Source organism: Lampetra planeri, chromosome 1 (genome assembly GCF_965212315.1).
Source record: "Lampetra planeri chromosome 1, kcLamPlan1.2.h2, whole genome shotgun sequence".
Taxonomy (NCBI): Eukaryota; Metazoa; Chordata; class Hyperoartia; order Petromyzontiformes; family Petromyzontidae; genus Lampetra; species Lampetra planeri.
Window position 1 is genome coordinate 17,753,738 of NC_136107.1, and position 18,392 is coordinate 17,772,129.

The 18,392-nt window shown below is 49.3% G+C and overlaps 1 protein-coding gene across 3 annotated transcripts in view; it reads right to left on the minus strand.

Annotated features, from left to right (window-relative positions):
* Positions 1–18,392, minus strand: part of CRPPA (CDP-L-ribitol pyrophosphorylase A) — a 55,781-nt gene that overhangs the window by 25,623 nt on the left and 11,766 nt on the right. For all 3 annotated transcript variants that reach the window (XM_078595176.1, XM_078595158.1, XM_078595167.1), the window contains exons 5-8: positions 13,593–13,697; positions 12,650–12,695; positions 4,280–4,380; positions 1,894–1,989 (exon numbers count right to left, since the gene is read on the minus strand). In XM_078595176.1, coding sequence (XP_078451302.1) covers positions 1,894–1,989; positions 4,280–4,380; positions 12,650–12,695; positions 13,593–13,697 — 348 coding nt within the window. The remainder of the gene's footprint in view (positions 1–1,893; positions 1,990–4,279; positions 4,381–12,649; positions 12,696–13,592; positions 13,698–18,392) is intronic.

An 18,392-nucleotide genomic window follows, 5' to 3' on the forward strand; every position in this document is an offset into this window, starting at 1 on the left:
TTGCATGCAGCCAAATGCACTGCTTGTATTTGCCCGGCGGCCGTATTATTGAGCGACAGGAATCGTTTTAAGCATAGTTCTGCAAAACATCTCATGATGCCGAAGGAAAACAGGCAATTCGTTTGTCCAAAGCCAAGTACGTGACATTCAATTTCCATTCAGATTGCTTGGAATATAGGTGCAATAATTTTTTTAGTTAATATATTGTTCAGAGAAATTTCAAGTTGAAATTCTAAGATCAACACATCATGCCAAGCATTCGAGAAAGTTATGCAGAAGGTGCCATCCCAGAACCACTTCTGAGATAACCTTTAAGTGATCTTTCACCCACACCAGAAGTGCTACAATTTCCCACATTGCTCGTGATAGGGGATGTTCATCACATGGCAACCAAACCAATATGCGTTATTTTGAGATCAAGGTAAATCTTGCCAAATTAAGTGAAAACCCCAATTTTTATTATATTTCCCCTCCGTATAATTCATCACTGACTGGGCTGGGACCATCGGCTTACTACACTTGAGAACCCATTTTAATCACAGGTGGTGGAAACCCGGTGTAACAGGCCGTAGTATACCCCCAGGCCGTAGCATATCCAGGGTTAAAACGGCCTAGGCTAGATTATACCCGGGTATATTATGGCCTAGGCCAATTTATACTCTGGGGTATATTATGGCCTAGGCCAAATCATACCCCTCTAGGCCAAATCATACCCCCATGATAGTAATAGTGTTGAGCGATATACACATGAATTACTACATTTTTCCAACATTTTATTTAAAACTGTAAACACGTAGACTTTGATTGCTTCAACCATAAAAACTTTAATAATAACCTTAACCCTATCCCTAACCCTATCCCTAACCCTAACATTAACCATATCCCTATCCCTAACCCTATCCCTAACCCTAAAAATGCTTTAATTGATCAAATTGAGATTCTTAATTCAATTGACACGCTTTTTAGATATCGATTGAAGTTCGTTTGATCTTTCACATGGGGCATCTTCTTGCCTGGAGGGGTATGGTCTGGCCCAGTCGAGTTTAAACCCCCAGGGGGTATAGTTTAGCCGAGGACACTTTATCCCCCCGGGTATATTCTGGCCTGGGCCAAACTATACCTGGGTTTAATCGGGGCAGGGGTTATTTTAGCCGGTTACACCGGATTCAAACCCAGGATTTATTATCTTTGAGCCACCCAGCCACCTCGATACAACTTGGACTTTCACCACCATGAGAACATGACAGTCGAACCCCCCCCACCCCCCACCGCCCACCACCCGCGGTCAACTTTGGCTCAGCGGAAGGTCACTCATGCTCCTCTGCTGTCCCCACGGTCTGGAACTCCCTTCACCCAACGATCCATACCATGGACCTCCCTGGCCAAGTCCAGCCTCATGACCTTCCATTCCTTTCTCTCCGACTAAGACCGACCGCGTCGCTTGACAAAATAACTATACACCGCCTGTTTCTTTCCAGCGTCTTGAGATGCGATGACGTTGAGACCCCATGTAAAATCAAAACGTTATTGCATTGTTCTTCTTGGTTCTTTCGGTAAAGTCACGTAGAAGGGAGCGCTGTCTTTCCGACAGCTCCGTTTCTTCACCTGAGGACGGCTGCTTGTATTGTGGCCGAAACGTCCTGAGAATTTTATTATGTTTCATTTTTATTATTTCCCTTCTACGTGACTTTACCGAAAGAACCAACAAGATGAATCCCTGCAGTCACGAAAGCTTTAAATCGAAAGTTATTGGATTGCATATGAGGGCCTTGCACAGCGCAAGATGAGCACGGCTGGCTACGTACGCTGCGAAAGAAGCTCAGCATAATATCCAATCCCCTACCAGGTGTGAAGGTGCTCGGTGTGCGGCGAGCGCGCGCTGTGCTTGCTCACCCGCACACAGATGTAGCTGTGGAGGTCCTCCTCCTCCTCCTGCAGCAGCGACGTCCCCTGGCCGTTGTGCGTCGCCACGGCAATGTCCCGTTTCACCTGACGACAGAGAGGGGGGAGGGGGGGGCAAACAAAAATTAACTCAAGGAAGTTCCACAAACGACTTTTAAATCAATCGTGATTACGTTACTACCCGTTTATTTTTGATATATATAGAATTTTTTATTCAAGTTACAATTATCAGTTGGGTTTTTCTGGTTGGGTGGGGGGGGGGCTTTCTGAAGTGACCCCTTGGGAGGCAACGGGGTTAAGCCTGACGTAACCGCACAGCTATTTTTCTTCTGTTCCACGTTGATCAAAACACGACACCTTCCCGCCTTTTTCCGGCTGAAACACAAGCTTCAGATAGCACAGATACGCGCGTGAGAAAGTGACCGTAATCATTTAAATTTACATTCTCGTTAAGGCATCAATCACTGTCACGTACTCGGGTGTAACGGGATGCGCCTAAAATCGGCAATTACCTGCGCCGCGAGACGTGAAAACCAAGTGCGGAGTTCCGCGCGCTGAAATCCTGCACGGCATGCGCACTTAAACACACGTCTCCTTTACACAATCACAAAGCCGGGTGAAAACGAAGGCCCCGATGTAAACACACGCAGCAGTGACCGCTCATCTCCCACCCTCCCATCGTCTCTGAACCCCTCGCTTTGCTTTTTTTCTCCCTGTCTCCGGGAGGTAAGCCGATCCGCCGGTGTATTCAGTCCCCACGTGCTGCCGGCAGTTGTCGTGGCCTAGATCCCTATCGGACAGGAAGCCGGGGGTCGCAAACAGCGGCGCGGCACAATAGGGGGGGTCCGTGCGAGTCGGTAGGGGGGAGGTTGTGGGGGGGGCCGTGCCGGTGGTGGTGTAAGCGAGAAGGACAGGGACGCTGGAACCCGCAGGTACCCGCACGGCGCCACATGAAAGGGGAGATCGCGCTCCAACGCCAACCCCTTCCGGAGACGCTAGCCCGCTCGGGGTTACAAGTTCGCTCCGGGTGACTTCAAAACACAGGCACACAAATCCCCTATTCCAAGACTGAGCTTTTATCAAACTGTGTCTTAGTCTCTCTTTTCCCTTGCTTGGTAATTATTTGTTTTGATTTTGCATGCACGCTCACGTGACCGAACGGCGTGGGTCTGTGCGTGCGCGTGTGCGTTTGTTAAAGTTGTTTATTGTTGCGTGCGCATGCACACGCGCGCGCGTGCGGCCTGCCTTTGCGAAGACGATGCTTTACGAACGCGATGAGAACGCGACACGAACGCGGTGTCAAGTGAGATGGGTGATCGGACTAAACGTTGGCGAGCGGCAATTAGGGAAGCCAAGCTGCCCCGGCTTGAAGCGCGCCCCTGTTTGGTCAACACGAGTTGGAATGCAGCAGGCAAAAGGAGCCGAGCTGCCAGAACGACGGCGTCACGTTTCGCCCGGGCTCGGGATGCTCGCGTGCGCGCGAGTACGCAGGCTCCCACGTGCCCGCCTGCCCGCCCGCCCAACTCCTTTTCACAAAACGCACAGTGGTTTCGTGGCTCCTAAAGAAAAGGCACGTCCATTGTGAGTCTGTCAATGCGCCCCGATCCTAAGGGCGGCACCCCGTCGTAGGTAGGGAGGTTTCCTCGAGGGCCGTCCCTGCCGCCGCTCCCGCCGCGCCTTTCATCTACGTCACGATTGGCCATTCGCGGAAAAACACGACGCTCGACGGAGCAGCCGACGGAGCCTTAGACGTGTCGGACGAAGGCGTCGCTTCCGTCCCCCCACCCCCCACTAGCCGTCGTCGCGGTATTCTTCGCACCCACAGAATTGCCGCCGAGAGTTCGCAAGGCGGTTCTTAGGAGTCGTCGTTTTATACATGGCGAGGAGGCGAGTGAGTCGGTTGGTAAGCAGGCATGCAAGTGGGTGCGGTGATAAGGAGGTAGGTAGCTGGGAGGCGGTTGGGTAGGTGGGCAGGCAGGCAGTTAGTTACGCAAATACGTAGACAGGTCCGTTGGTGGGTGATTGGCAGGATAGGCGGATAGGGAGATTAGTGAAAATGTGTGTAGGTAGGCAGGTATAGAAGTAGGTATGCAACTAAGCAGGCAGGTAGAAGAAACCACAGGCAGGCTAGCGGGCAGGTGATTCCCAATGAGACACGTGACCCATGTAATATATTCTTCTCTTAAACTGTATCACAACAAATGACATTTACTACTCTAATAACCACACTGGGTAGACACTGATCAACTGCTAAGTCGTCTACGCATCATCCCGCCTGGAGGCAGCATGCCAGGGTAAGCCTGTCACCCCAGGAATCAGGCAGTCAGGGTCGTGACCCTCCCCCATCACCCTGCCCCCATCCCCTCCCCTACCGTACCAGCACCACAGAGTCGTCCAGGGCAGAGCGAAACTGCAGGGCGGCGTCAGAGAGCGGCACGTCCCCTGCGGACACCCAGCCGGCGCGACGGTGCAGAGACTCTGCACGGAGAGGCGACGGGCACAGAGCACACAGCATCATCGTCGCCATCAGCACCACTCTGTTATCAGCATCGCTTCCATAACCATCAGCATCATTACCATCAGCATCAACAACAGCAGCCATCAATCGCCACTGAACTCAACACATTCGTCAATAACACCATGGCCTTTAAAGAAGGATGACATTTTAGTCATTCTTCAAAGCATACATTTGCGTGCTATGAAGAAGGGCCTTTGACCCGAACGTCACCTATTATGTAGTTTTCCCTTTAAGGCCAGAGTGTTATTGACGAATGTGTTGAGGTTTTTTGTTTGATAATTGTGCTTCTGCACCACTGTGAATGCAGCAGCAGCAGCGTCACCACCAAATAATATGCTCCGTTTCATACGGCGCCACCGCTTGTGCGAAGTGCATCTCGCAATGGCTAGGCGATCGCAGATAAACGATATTTTATGGGCACATTGCATGACGGGATCATAGAGTAATTGGAGCCATTGCACTCTGTGTTTCCTCCGAGTGTGAACACCGTTTAACATGTGTAAGCCTTACATATACCAGTGCGAGAGCAACATAAGTGTGTGCTTTGCAGTCGTGTAGATTTCTTAGGATTACGATCGTAGGCCACGTTTTAAGTTCATGCAGGTTTTTTATTTAAAAAGCACTCGATTTACCGGGCATGTAACAACGTGTCAATTAGAGGATTAATTCGGCCCTTACGCTCGCGCGGGTACGGATTGACTGTTTCCCATTGGTGCATTTAGTATTGGAATATGTTTCACATCACTTCAGCAGCCCACTCGAGGTTTGTATGTATGTTGAACTTCTTTCGCAGCGTATGTAGCCAACCGCGCTAATCGGAGGTTGGGGGGAAGGACAACAAATGAAATACAAAAACCAGTTCTAAAGAAATCAGTTTTTAATTTACATTTAAAAGTGCATAGCTCCATACTCTTAGGTTTTTTCGGTAAAGTCACGTAGGAAAAATTAATAATAAAAATAAAATAATAGAAATAAAATTCTTATTATTTCTATTATTTTATTATTATTATTCATTTTTACCTACGTTGCTTTACCGAAAAAACCTAAGAGTATGAATCCTTGCCGTCACGAAAGCTTCAAATCTAGAATGCATAGCTCCAGTGGCTTCCTCTATCAGAAGGAAGAGCGTTCCAGATAGCCACAGAAGCGCATCTGAAAGCGCGCGATGCGGTGACTATCTTTGTTCGATGGCAAGCCAAAAGCAGCCGCTGCTGGAGAGGCTGATCGGAGTTCGCGTGATGGTTTGTGCTCCTTGACGAGATCAGCAGGGTATTGTGGTTCATTCGTGACAAGTGCACAGGAAGTGCTACGTTCACCAACCTGTACGGTAACAACAGCAAATCATGACCCCAACATCTCGTAGGATGCATGGGGCTGAAACCCTTGACATAAATAATAATCACACTGCACACGTAGTTTTGTGTTGAGCAACTGCACACATTTAAATGCTTATTGTTGTTAGATTCTACAAGAATGGGAGTTTTTCACCCACCCTCCCGCTCATTTGCACCTTGACCCCTGTGCAAGACAACCGAGCCCTAATTGGTCACGAATATTTTCCCTTTGACTACAAGTACGAAAAACTCCCCCCTCGCCCACGCCTCATCTGGGGTAATGAACGCAACGTCTGCGTCAGAGGCCTGCCAGCAGCGTCTTAACACGTTGAGTGTTACCACAAGTGGCGAAACATCGCAGCAGCAGCAGCAGCGTGTTAAATTATAACTTACCGCCCTCCGGTGATCCACTGCTGGATTAGCGAAGCCGCAATTACCCGTAGTATGCACAATTACATAACTGATATATTCAGTGTTTCTCTTTTAATAGGTGAAGGGTAATTGAATGAATGAACGCTAAAACAAAACCTTTTTTTTTCAACCAGGTAAAGCTCACTGACCTATTAGCTCTTTTTCCAAGGCGACTGGCCCACACATGACAGCTCACTCGTACGTGCGCATTTATAGTAGCAGCGAAATAATTTGAACGCATGTTTATAAATGTGGAGAAAATCCACTCTGTCCACCACGATGAGAGGCTTAAACCTACACCCTCCTGCATACCAAGAAGCAAGGGAAACGCCATCTCACCACTGATACATTGTTACACGAATATTATTCAAATGTAGCACTGCCGCAGTGGTCTTTGCACTGCGCTATGACCTGAGTTGGATTCCCGGCCACTGCTAACCATAAGTAGTGAGTGATATCTGAAACCGTCCTGGGTCCCTCCCCCCTCCCTCCCACCGCGTTCGTCATAAAAAAAACCTACGGAGGTTATTAATTTTTCTGCCGTGTCACTGTTGCCACGAAAACTTAATGAGAGAAAAAGCCCACGTCGAAATGAGTTTAATTACACGAGTGCTTCCAACACAGGAAGGGCAATTGAGGGGTGTCGCATGGGTTAAGCAACAAAACACTTCCTGTTATTGTATTTTGTTTAGGAGTGACCTGCGAGTAAACAAACGCCGGCTCATTCGCTCGTGCCTGCTCCGGTCGCGGTTACTCGTGCCCAGAGGAACAGCGATAACCGCGGAAGCGAGGACGACGGGTGGTGGCGCGAGTCGCAGGAAGTAACCTCTGCTCGGAGCAAGGCTAATCCGAATCGCAGATCAAAGGGCAATTTGGCCAGATTGAGGGGGTACGCACGCACGCACGCGCCGACACGCGACCATGGGAAATCGTTCGTCTCCATGGGAGGAACTGGGCGGGTGGCGCAGCGGTCGAAGCGAGCGACTCACACAATTGGAATGCCGAGAGGTCAAATCGCGGTTGAGAATCAACTTCATTCAGAATCCCTCCTCTGAGGCTTGGTGAAACGAGTGCACAAGCTATCGCTCGGCAGGAAGGCAGAAGTGGCGACCCGATGCAGAGAAGTGGCTTTAACCAACTGGAGTTGAGCCAAAATGAGACCCTTAACTTTTGCTTGAGAGATAAAAAATATTCGCCTCCTCTCGAACACTTCCCACATACCCGTCCGTGGCTTTACCCCTATTCGTAGAGCATCTTGCAAAGCGCTCGCATTAAGATTCTACCATCATCATCATCAGCCATGATTTATCCGCTGCTGGATGAAGGCCTCCTCCAACCATCATAATCCCTTTTAACAACCTGCACCGACAAGTGCAGCAGTCACGCATCGGCCGCCAACCGTCAAACGCTTTGCGAGTCCAAACACTCGGCCGAGTGTTTTCCTGCTCCCATCTGCCTATGACCGTCTCCCTCTCTACGAAGCGTCTTCATTCGCGCTTCGCCAACAATGTTGACTTCACTCCCTCGGTGGCCTATAAGCATCGTACGCCTCATCTTTCCCTGCACAAAAAAAAACAACACCCAACACGTCCGCCAATTGCACCGTGGGCCTTAACAGGAAAACATGTACAAGAGATGACGTTTCGGACAATAGCCCTTCTTCAGCACATAAACACCTCATGAAAGCTCATTAAAAACACAACCCACGTACGATAACCTGCTCTAAAAAGAACACTTAAAAATCCCCTCTTCTCTCCAGCTGTGCATGTTCTACTTGTAATTTGTACGGCACCATAATGCGCAGCTGGATTTTTATCACCTCTAACTCCGAACTGTATTCTCTTTTACGATGAACGGGTGTGCTGTGACGCAGTGGTGTGCCCACCGTGCCATAAACCTCAGTCTTATTCCTAGCCATACACGGCTAACATCAGTGGCGGGTGATATCTGAACAGGCCCTGCTGCCTCCCCCCCCAACCCCCAGGCCCACGATCATCTCATCAACCCACACTAACCAAACAAATCCCATTACTGACACGGCGTAGGGAGGCCTTCATCCAGCAGTAATCTGACACGTTTGTCTGTTGTCCTTCTCCCACACCTTTGATTAGCACGGTTGGCTACGCACGGTGCAAAATAAGTTGCACATACATACATACAAAGGGCTGTACATTATCATTGTTATCATTACTTTACCATATTACATCGCAGCGTATGAGCGACAGTATGGCCACACTGACCAAGCAACATTTGAACAAAGCTTGTCGTCGCCTATTCCTGAGCGCATGCTTGTCCTGTTACAAGACATCGCTTCTTCGAAGCGTGTGGCAAAACGCTGATGTGCGGGATTGTTTGACGAATGGGCAAGAACGGTGATGAAGCGATTGCAGTCTCACCGTGGGGAGACTGAAGCCCCCTCTCTCAGCCACAGCTGCAGCAATACCCACAAGGGGTGTCTTCTAGATGGCAGAAGGCGCGATTGTGACCGAGACTCGTGTATCCATAATTCAGGTTGTTTTGGGTTAGATCGCGTAAATATATATGTGTCGTTAAAACCCACCACCACCCGACACAGCCAATTATTAAGGTTTGTCACGTAAATAGAACGTGCCAATTCGTCGCTAGTACAGCACACCGATGTGTTGGAGAGCCAAGCCACAACATAAAAATCTGAGTACGAAGTTTCGCCAGTAGTTACAACTAGCTTCATCTTGTATGTCGCACGAAGCCTTTCGCATGCATCGTTAGTCCGATGTGTTCCCAAGCCTGAATGCACTTTGCCCTCGGATGAGTTTGCCATTGCATTTCGTGAAATTGTTGGGATGGATTTAGCCTCAAGATTGTTCACAAACGAAACCAACCAAACCAAAGCGCCAATGTCGCACCTCGAGTGACATGCGACCATCTCTCTCTCTCTGCCGAGTCTTTATGTTTGTGCTTTTGTTTCCTCCTTCACGGCACACGCACGCACTCACTCCTGTCACCCACCCCCGCGTATTGCATCGGCGCGCATCCGACCAGCGCCTCGTCCTCTACCGCGATGTCTCCGCCATCCCCCAAACGGGCACGGCTGTCGCCTCTCCCGACAAACGAAGCCCCCCCGGCGCACCCCCTAAGACTTCCCCTCCCCAATGCCCCCGCCCCCCCCAACTGCGCAGCCAACCCGCCCACCCCCTTCAAACTTCGTTGCCGTGCCTCGCTCCGCTGCACGACATAACAGCGGCAAAAACAGAAAACTAAAATCGGCCGACGATAGGATCTGCGTCCCGCGAGATGATGGCGCGTGCGAGAAGGGCATCGGCGGCGATGTGCCTGGAAATGCCAGCGGAGGGCCACGTCTGCCTGCAGCCTCGGCTTGCTTTCAAGCGGCGAGCGCGACTCCAACGTCCGAACGGTTGAATAAACGCCTCTTTCCTTCCCCAATGCTTTCTCTCCCCGTTTCCTTCCCCATCCCTTGGTGGTTTTTATTGGTTTTGCAAGGACCTTAAATGGGCGCGCAGATGTTGGAACTGCGGTGGTAGAGAAGGCCGCTTGCCTATCCTGTGGACAGTGAGAGACGAATGGTCGGGGTGACTCGCGCCCGCTTCGAGGGAATGGTGAACAAGCGGGACAATGAAGCAAGATATTTGCAGGAAACCTGTGAAAAAGAGCTTCATAACTCATCGGATTCCTCCAGTCTAAACAAAGATTCTGATTATTTAGCGACGAGAGGAAACCACCGAAGAGTTCAGGAGGAAACGCCATGCAGGACAGGGGGAGAACCTACAATCTGCACGCAGAAGGCACACGAGTCGGGAATCGAACCCACGGCTTTCTTGCTGTGAGGCACAAGAGCCAACAGTGCATCATCCTGCTGCCCATCGTGAGCATCATGTGGCAAAGGACGTATGCAGTGAAACCCAAATATTCCAAATACTTTTGAAGTCACATTTCCGTTACGCATGTTGACAAAACAGGACGACTTGAATTGTGTTGATAAATAACTGAATTAGACCGTAAACAAGTTTTGGGATGTGGATATCACGGCAAATGGAAAAAAATACCCTCGATAAAAGCCAACGGTAAATGTGCAGAGTGCCAGAGCAGGTTCAGGGCACTAGAGGGGCGAGATATTAACTACCTCGCCTGGTACACAGGAGGTCGTGGGTTCGATGTCGACCCTGAAGCCTGTATATTTGGAGTTTGCATGTGTCTCTCTCTCTCCCCGTGGTCGTGTTGATTTTTCTGTGGGTCCTCTGTTTTTTTCCCTGCTCATTTAGAAACATGTGTTTCGAGTACTTGACTGCAATGCATCTTCACATGATAAGCCACTCCGTAGAGCTATCATTTGTGGCCAGGTCGCTTCTGAAAAAGAGATATATAGCTCAGTGTGCCTTAAATGGTAAAATAATAATAGTTTATTTTATATTTTCGGTTCAGAAGTGCTGACGTCTAGAAAAGGTCACGTGGCTCAGAGGGCAAAGCACTGAGCTGCCACTGCAGAGACCCTGGGTTCAAATCCAGATTTCAGTCATCTGTGACAAAATAAATCGGGTTCTCAAGTGTAGCAAGTTGATGGTCTGCGCACAACAACAAAAACCCCATCACGTCAAATTTTATTCTGCACTTAAATTGGCTGAATTTCAAGCTCTGCTCGGGATGTTGGGAGACAGGCCAGGAGGTAGAAAGAGGCAGATGCCGCTCGGTGATTTATGCACAGGCGGTGCCTATGCCGAATAAAAAGGAGAGCGCTCGATCAAATAGTGGGGGAGTGAACGTGACACATAGAACCTGCCCTTCGGCAGAGAATTCAAGAAGAAGAAGATAAATATAACATAAGCCGGTGTTTCTATTGTTTCATTTTCCTACGTAGCACATTACTGTAATGCACCGGCAATATAATACTTCTTGACGCTGCGCCAAACGCTAAGTACTCTCTTACTCCATCAGTCACGGCTTGAGCCCTAAGAATACCCATGAGTGACTTTAAAGTAAAGCGTGGCACCTCGACTTCGTGCCCCTTCACCGCAGAACAATGCAAGCCCCTATTTAACGTTCTCGTGACGGGAAACAAAAAAATGGGTTGCTCGATATGAAACCACTGGGGTTTGGTTTGATTGACTACGCGTACAGCCCCTTGTCAATCCACTGCTGGATGAGGGCCGTTCGACACCGCTTAAGTCATGGGAGCGGGGGTTATCGTGACCATGCTTTATCAAGCTGGTCAGTACGGGTTGGTATAGGCAGACAGCGTAGACGTCGGAGCATAGTACAGTACAACACTGTCGAGGGCAGCGACATGGCCCAGTGGTAGCACGTTCGTCGCTTGTCGCAGATGTTCATAATTCGAATCCAGCGGCCACTCCAATCAGTACTGCGGGCGAAGCAACCGTGAAAATACACGTGGTCTGCTTCTCGGGACGCCAGTGACAAGAGGAGGCCATCGTGCGCTGGCGTCACTGTCCAAATTTTTCCAAATTTGAAAAATTACCTGCAAATCACTCAATAGAAGTCTCCATAGCAAGGGTCCTGCAAAATACTTGGCAGAAGAACCACCTGAAAAAGAGTTGTGAGCCTTTCCTGGGTGTAAATGGGCAGCAGAGTAATAATGCCACTGGATTTTGCTGGACTCCCTTCTGCTGACAACCGAGCCCATCAGCAGCTTCCAGCGCCTGCTTCATGTACGGTGGTCGCCCATCCAAGCGCTGTCCAGGTTCAAACCACCTTAGCTTATAAGATCCAACCAGACCGGGTTAATTCCGAACGATTTTGGTCATAGGCAACAGACTGGTTGACCCTAACCCCGATAAATGTGTCGTGACCCAGAATGCATTAATGACCTCAACTCAGCTGGCACCCCTCCGCCCCGCCCCCCCCCCCGGCAAATGTTACAGATTGCCGCTTTCAAAGTGTGCTATTTCCTGTGTCACGCTCTTCCAAAGCAGCAACACATCCTACATATGAACCACTAATCCAATCTGCGCTGGAATGCAATTCCGCAGAGCCGCCAATTACAGCGGGGATTCTTTTCACCAGCACTCGGGCGTTTTCATGACGTTAAATAAACCGAGGAAAATTGATAAATCGCCTCTGTGTGTGTGTTTTTTTGAGCATGTGTGCATTGTACATACAAAGTGTGCACGATGTGTGTGTGTACGACATTGGGGGACCGGTAGTATAGCAGTTAGTGTGCTGCACTATGAACCCGGTGATCCGAGTTTGATTAGCACTCACAGACACCAACAACTGTGACAATGATCTGAATCGGTGCTGGGCCTCCTCTAGGTCGACTCAGACTGAAATAACTACCATGTGCGGTGCCTAAACATTACCACTCAGGAGACAAAGGCGGCCGGACATGGTTCTGACAACCCACCCCATCGTGTGCCGTGCCGGCCTTCATAGATGCTCTCTGTGAAGGCTATACGGGGGATCTTTGTCTCTGTACAGCATTGATGACCACGGCACACGACATAAAGTCTGGAACGCGCGTGTCGCTGCATACCTTTCATGATGGCTTCCGCAGCGTACAGATCCTTTTTATAAGTTACCTGGACAGAAAACACACCGACTTTCACCACAAGTTCCTTTTTAAAACAAACGGTTATTTAATAAAGGACCGGAAAAATACCTCACTAAAGCATGCCCGTTAGTCCAGGGTAATAAGCAACCCAAAGACGAAATGAAACAGCACAAGAGGCCTTTGCAGACGTCTCGTAAAGATGAGCCTCATAAAATATACTCTGCGCTGCCGAGTGACATCGAGAGTGGGCCTTTAAGTGAGAACGGCTGCTGAAAAGTCAATTACAAGCACAGCATTAGCCTCGGGCGTTCCTAAAAGTCTCGTTGCGTTTACCCAACTTGCACTGTGCATCGTCTTCTGTCGTACGGCACGTCGCAGAGATAAGCCAGCGACTTTTCGAATGGAAACGAAAGCTATAGAAGCGATGTCTCGAATCCCCTTAGCCTTCTGACGGCACTGGATTGCCACCGCTCAGTGCTCTTGATGGGCGCGCGGTAGGTGGCCACGTGAGCCCCGTTGTTTGTTCTGCTCTGCGGTCGCAGGTGGAGCTGTCTTGCGTGGGAGATCGGCGAGCATGTCGGGGGATGCGATGTCCGAAAGCGATCGATGGTTCGCTGTGTTCCAGGTTTTATGGGGAAGCGAGAAGCCAGGAGCGGGTTTAGTGTGCTACGCAGTCGAGGGGGGTGGGGGCAAGCATTGGGGGGGGGGGATTGCAGAGCAAAAGGGTCAAGAGGTCAAAAGGAGCCTTGTAAGCTCGGCTAAAGGGGATGAGACAAAACTGTCCGTCAGCCGTGCTAGGCTGGCTAGGGGCAGAAGCCTCGTTTTGTGGTGGCACGGGAGGGAGAAGTGGTCGAGCGAGGAAAAGCTGACTGGCCAGGATGGGTAGAGGAGGGGGTAGAGGAGGGGGTAGAGAGGGCTTTTGTACCTTCCACAGGTTGTCGGGGCCATCCAGCAGGCGAGCGCGTGTGCCCCCGTAGTGCAGAGCCACGTGCAGACACTCCGTGCCGACGTCCAGCTCCTCTTCCGAGCACTGACAGGACACATGGCACGGGAGACAATTAACTCATCACCATCATCATCATAACTATTATTTTAATGTAGGTGGGACAGTAGTTTGCACACTGAATTCTGAAACCGACGGCCTGGGTTAGATTTCTGGGCGCAGCTAACATACCAATCAACGGGAAGTGAAGCTTACACAACACCCACGACTGACATGGCATAGGGAGGAGGCCTTTGGCCCACAGCAGATTGATAAAAGTATATATAATTTTATCATAAATTATAGTTACTTCATTTGCACAGGAACACCTCATCGAGTCTCAACAGTGTTTTTTTTATAAAGGTCCTTCCTGCATTGAGATGTTTCGCTAACATTTTTTTTACGAGAGTTTGGTTTGTGGGAAAAAATTGGAGCACTCGGAGAACACCCATGCATGCTGGGAGGTGAAACTCTGCACAAAGAGATTACAGCATCTATTCATTAACTTCCATTGCTAGCACATTCCACATCCTCGAGACTACGATACCTGCAATTCCCAGGCAGTCTCCTCCATTCACTATCCAGGCCTATATTCCAGAGTACGAACAGGTCCAATCTTCCACAGTACAAACTGGGCTAAAGCTTCAGAAAATACTAACCAGACTAACCTTCCAGAGTACTAACCGGCCTTGACTGCTGAGACATGATGAGACTTGGAGCATTCAGGCTAATTTGATCACAGCTGCAGAAACTTGGCCAACAAATATGAAGAGCCTGAACTTTTTTTTTAAATGGACATTTAATTTTGTGCGAAAAGGTGCTACAGCACTGAGAGGTGTCACACAAATTAGCGTGACATTAATTCGATTATGATTAGTATTTTCAAAAGGTAACGTATATGTGGCATCTTCCCTGAAAGTTGTGGAGATGATTCGAATCCTCAAATCCAACTCAAAAGTGAAAGCGTCTCCCAGCTCAAAACGACTTTAGGCCGGTGCTCATTTGAACTAGTGGTCACGAGATCCGGCAGTGGAAATTCCACATTCCTATGGTCCATATGTTACACACAACGGGGGACGACGGACCAGGCTGAACTGTGCCCATGATGATTACTCGTAACCTTCCGGGTGCGAGTTGAGTCCTCTGCTACAGCACCACCTGGCCGGATACAGGACTCAAATAGAGGAATCAAACAGCAGCTGGATACAATCAATTTGTCTTGAAGACTTCCGCAGAGTGGTGGAGTGAAAGGCAAATACATTTGGCAGGGTGCACCGGAGCTAGGAAAGCAAGAGTGGTAAACCTACGGAACTAAATAGTCGCGTTGGGCCAAAGCATGTTTTTTCATGGGCCGTACATTGATTTCGTTCCTATTCATAATTACTTAATGATAATTGGCAGTCCGTTATTCAATCCACTACTAGATGATGGGCCTCCCCACCTCGTGTCAGTTATGGAGGTTGTTTGATCATACTTCACCATGCTGGTCAGTGCGGGTTGGTAAAGGAGGCTGCACTGGACCAGCTACGATATCACTCGCGACTGACGTTATCCATGACCGGTAATCAGACTGAAGTTACTGGGTTTGTAGTGCAGTGCGCTAATCACTGCGCCACTGCTCCGCCACTCTTTATTTGTATTCATTGCATTGTATTTGCACACTCTTGACTAACAATTGCGAGGGTGCACATTATATAAGTGCCTTGTATTCACAAGAAGAAGTGGTTTATGTGAAGAAAAAAAAGTGTCATTAAGATTTAACACAGCAGATATCTTGGCCCGTATACGGTGAAACGTCAATTATGTACAGCGGACCAGCAAAATTCAATGTTAGACTTGGAGGAAATGGTAAATCAGGGAATGTAGTGATGTAGTAAGTCATTATCATCGGCCATGGTCGAGCCACTGCTGGATGAAGTCCTCGCTAAGCTGCGGCCGTCTCTCAGTCTTGCGATGCAATGATTCATCTAGCATCTGCACAAGAAACATTATCTTCACTTCATCTCCGCGGTGGATGTCCTCTCGCATGTGATTTCCTTCTTTGAATGTCATTCCATCGTTAGTCGCGGCCAATGGCCACCGTTTCGTTAAGCGACATGTCCTGCCCAAGCCCAGTTACAGTTCTTAACGGTCAACATTGATGTCTCTAACTTGTGTATGATCGTTGATCAACGTGTTCCTCTTTCTGCCTCAGTAGTATGGAGAAGTGCATTCTTGTACTTATGTAATGACTGGGAATGTCACTGTGTGGTGCCGGGCCTGCGAGGCCACGGCGGGATGTATACTGTTGTGTGTACACCCCGGACACGGGGTGTAGTACCAGTCCCAGTGGGGGCTTGGGTGAACGCTGGTTAAGCGCGGTGGCACCACGCACAGCGTGCGGTGCGGGCTCCCGTTGAGAAAGAGCTAGGATTACGTTGGGGGCATGATACTCTGGCTGACCTGGGGGCAGGTGACCGGATGATACTGGAGGGGATCCAACGGTGGAGGGGGCCAATGGGTGGTCACGTGGTCCGGGAAGAACTCTCGAGAGCCTTCGGGCAAGGGTGAGAGATCGAGAAGGTGGGCGGGGCGAGAGGCGGAGCCAGCCCCAGCCCGCCCGATATAAGGGAGGCCCTGTGAGGGGCTCGGGGTTCTTACTGTTGGAGAGGCAGGAGATCCACGTCAAGCTTGAAGAAGCCTCCAGCCACGCGGTCCGGAAACCAGCTTGTGGTCCGGACCGGGATAGTAAAACCAAGTCTAGTTCCGCCGTAGCGTGGTTAGTTGGGCGGTCACTACCCACGGGTATGTTGTGTTAATAGCCCTGGAGTATGTTGTGCAAATAGTTAATAAGCGTGTTGCTCCTCAGACAACGTCTGCGACTCAGCTGGACTCACTACACTTATACTGATTGGGGACTTAACGTTGACGTTTGATACAGGATAATGATCAAACTGGGAGCATTGTAACACAGATCAGTATACCGCAAAATACAATAACTACTGGGATGCTTTTGCTTTAAACTTGTCAAAAATACTGAGCGAGCAAGGGAAGTCTGGGAAGAGGAATGGGTCATTTCACTGTTTATCTCTCAATTCGCTAGCCCTTATTCAACAAAGTCCAATCCAAACGTTGTTTGCTGAAACACAAATTAATAGCCCCCACACCCCAAACAATTTCTCAAATTAAATCAATTCTTTATCTTTGCAATCGCGTTGGCCGTGAAATCTACGGATATTTTTTTCACTTTTCCCACCTACACAATACACAGAATGTGAGTACGGCGGCCAGATCGCTCGCTGATTTTATGACATTAACAAGAATGCCCTTTATCTGGCCCCACGTGGGTGGTGAGCTCTCTCCAGAAGCCCCCATTATGTTGCACTATCTTGCCTCTCGAGCTGGCATGTGACAATCAGCACGTCACACGAACGTGTCTCTCCGCTTGCGTCACACGTTTAAGTGGAGGGCCCCATTTGCGCGACCTTGGCATCAAACGATGAAAATGTATTTTCTTGGGGTTTTTTCCATGCCTCTGAAACATCAGGAGAGCAAACGCTTATTTATTCACCGAGCGCCAATCTCGCCGTAACCGATCGGCCGAACGCACTGACAGGAGTGCAGCTGCACTAACAGCGCATCGTCACCATGCACCGGAGTAAGCTACAAAGGATTTGAGTAAACGTGGAAAAAATTGCCTCTTTCATTAATTCACAGCCGTCCGTGCGAAGCTATCGGGGTTGTTTGAGCATACGTCACCACTCTGGTAATGAAGGGTTAGTGAAGGGGTTGGGGGATGGACCCAGGACTGGTTCACTGATGTTATAGCCATGAGCAGGAAACAAATTCAGGTCGCTGGGATTGTACAGCAGTGCGTGAACCACTACACAACCGCCCTCCCCTTGCTTACAATGGTTATCGACTAATTCCAGTTGGCGTGAATACCGCTACTCGCAGCACGAGTTATGCACGGGGACTATTACCGCACCGACGGGTCTGCTGAAAATCCAGGTAGCCTGACAAAACCGGGATCTCAAGTAGTGTGAGCTGATAGTCTCAGTCCGATCACCATTGACTATATACAGAAATATATTTTAAAAACTGAAAAATAATCAACAACGACACCATCCCATTTACGTAGCACCTCCCAGGATCAAAACCACATCCGTGATCGATAGTTACTGTAAAAAACAACAATTAGGAGATTAAAATCCGATAAATATATCATTGGTCTAAAGTTGAATGCTCCTGAAAGCCTTCTTGTTCATATGTTTTCAGGCGGGATAAAAAAAACTGGGCACTCAACTGGCGAACGTGAAAGAGTGCGGTGAGTTCCCAAGACCTGCAGCATCATTAGAAAAGGTCCCATCCCTCTCATAGAGCACTGGAAGAGAGTGAGTTTTTTTTAATAATCCTGAATTGTTGGTCTCGAATCAACCCATCCTGCCTCGGGGGGATCTATAAAATGATCACCGCTTTTTGGGAAATTAACTGTGGTTATCCTACTGATAGACCGTCCCTGCAAGGGGAATGTGGATTTTTCACCAATGGCTCAAGTTCTACAGTGGAGATGTACATTTGCGAATGGCACTATTGGCATAGGTCTGAGTGTGGCGCTGCTGCTGCCGCTGCTTTCATCAAGGTTGACGAGTTGATCCATGATGCACGGCTGGCGCGGAGAGGAACTGCAACGCAGGCCGTCGGGGCCCGTGTGCATCTTGAAACCGTTTTTTTTTCCCCCGAAGGAAGGCGTCTGCGCGTTTC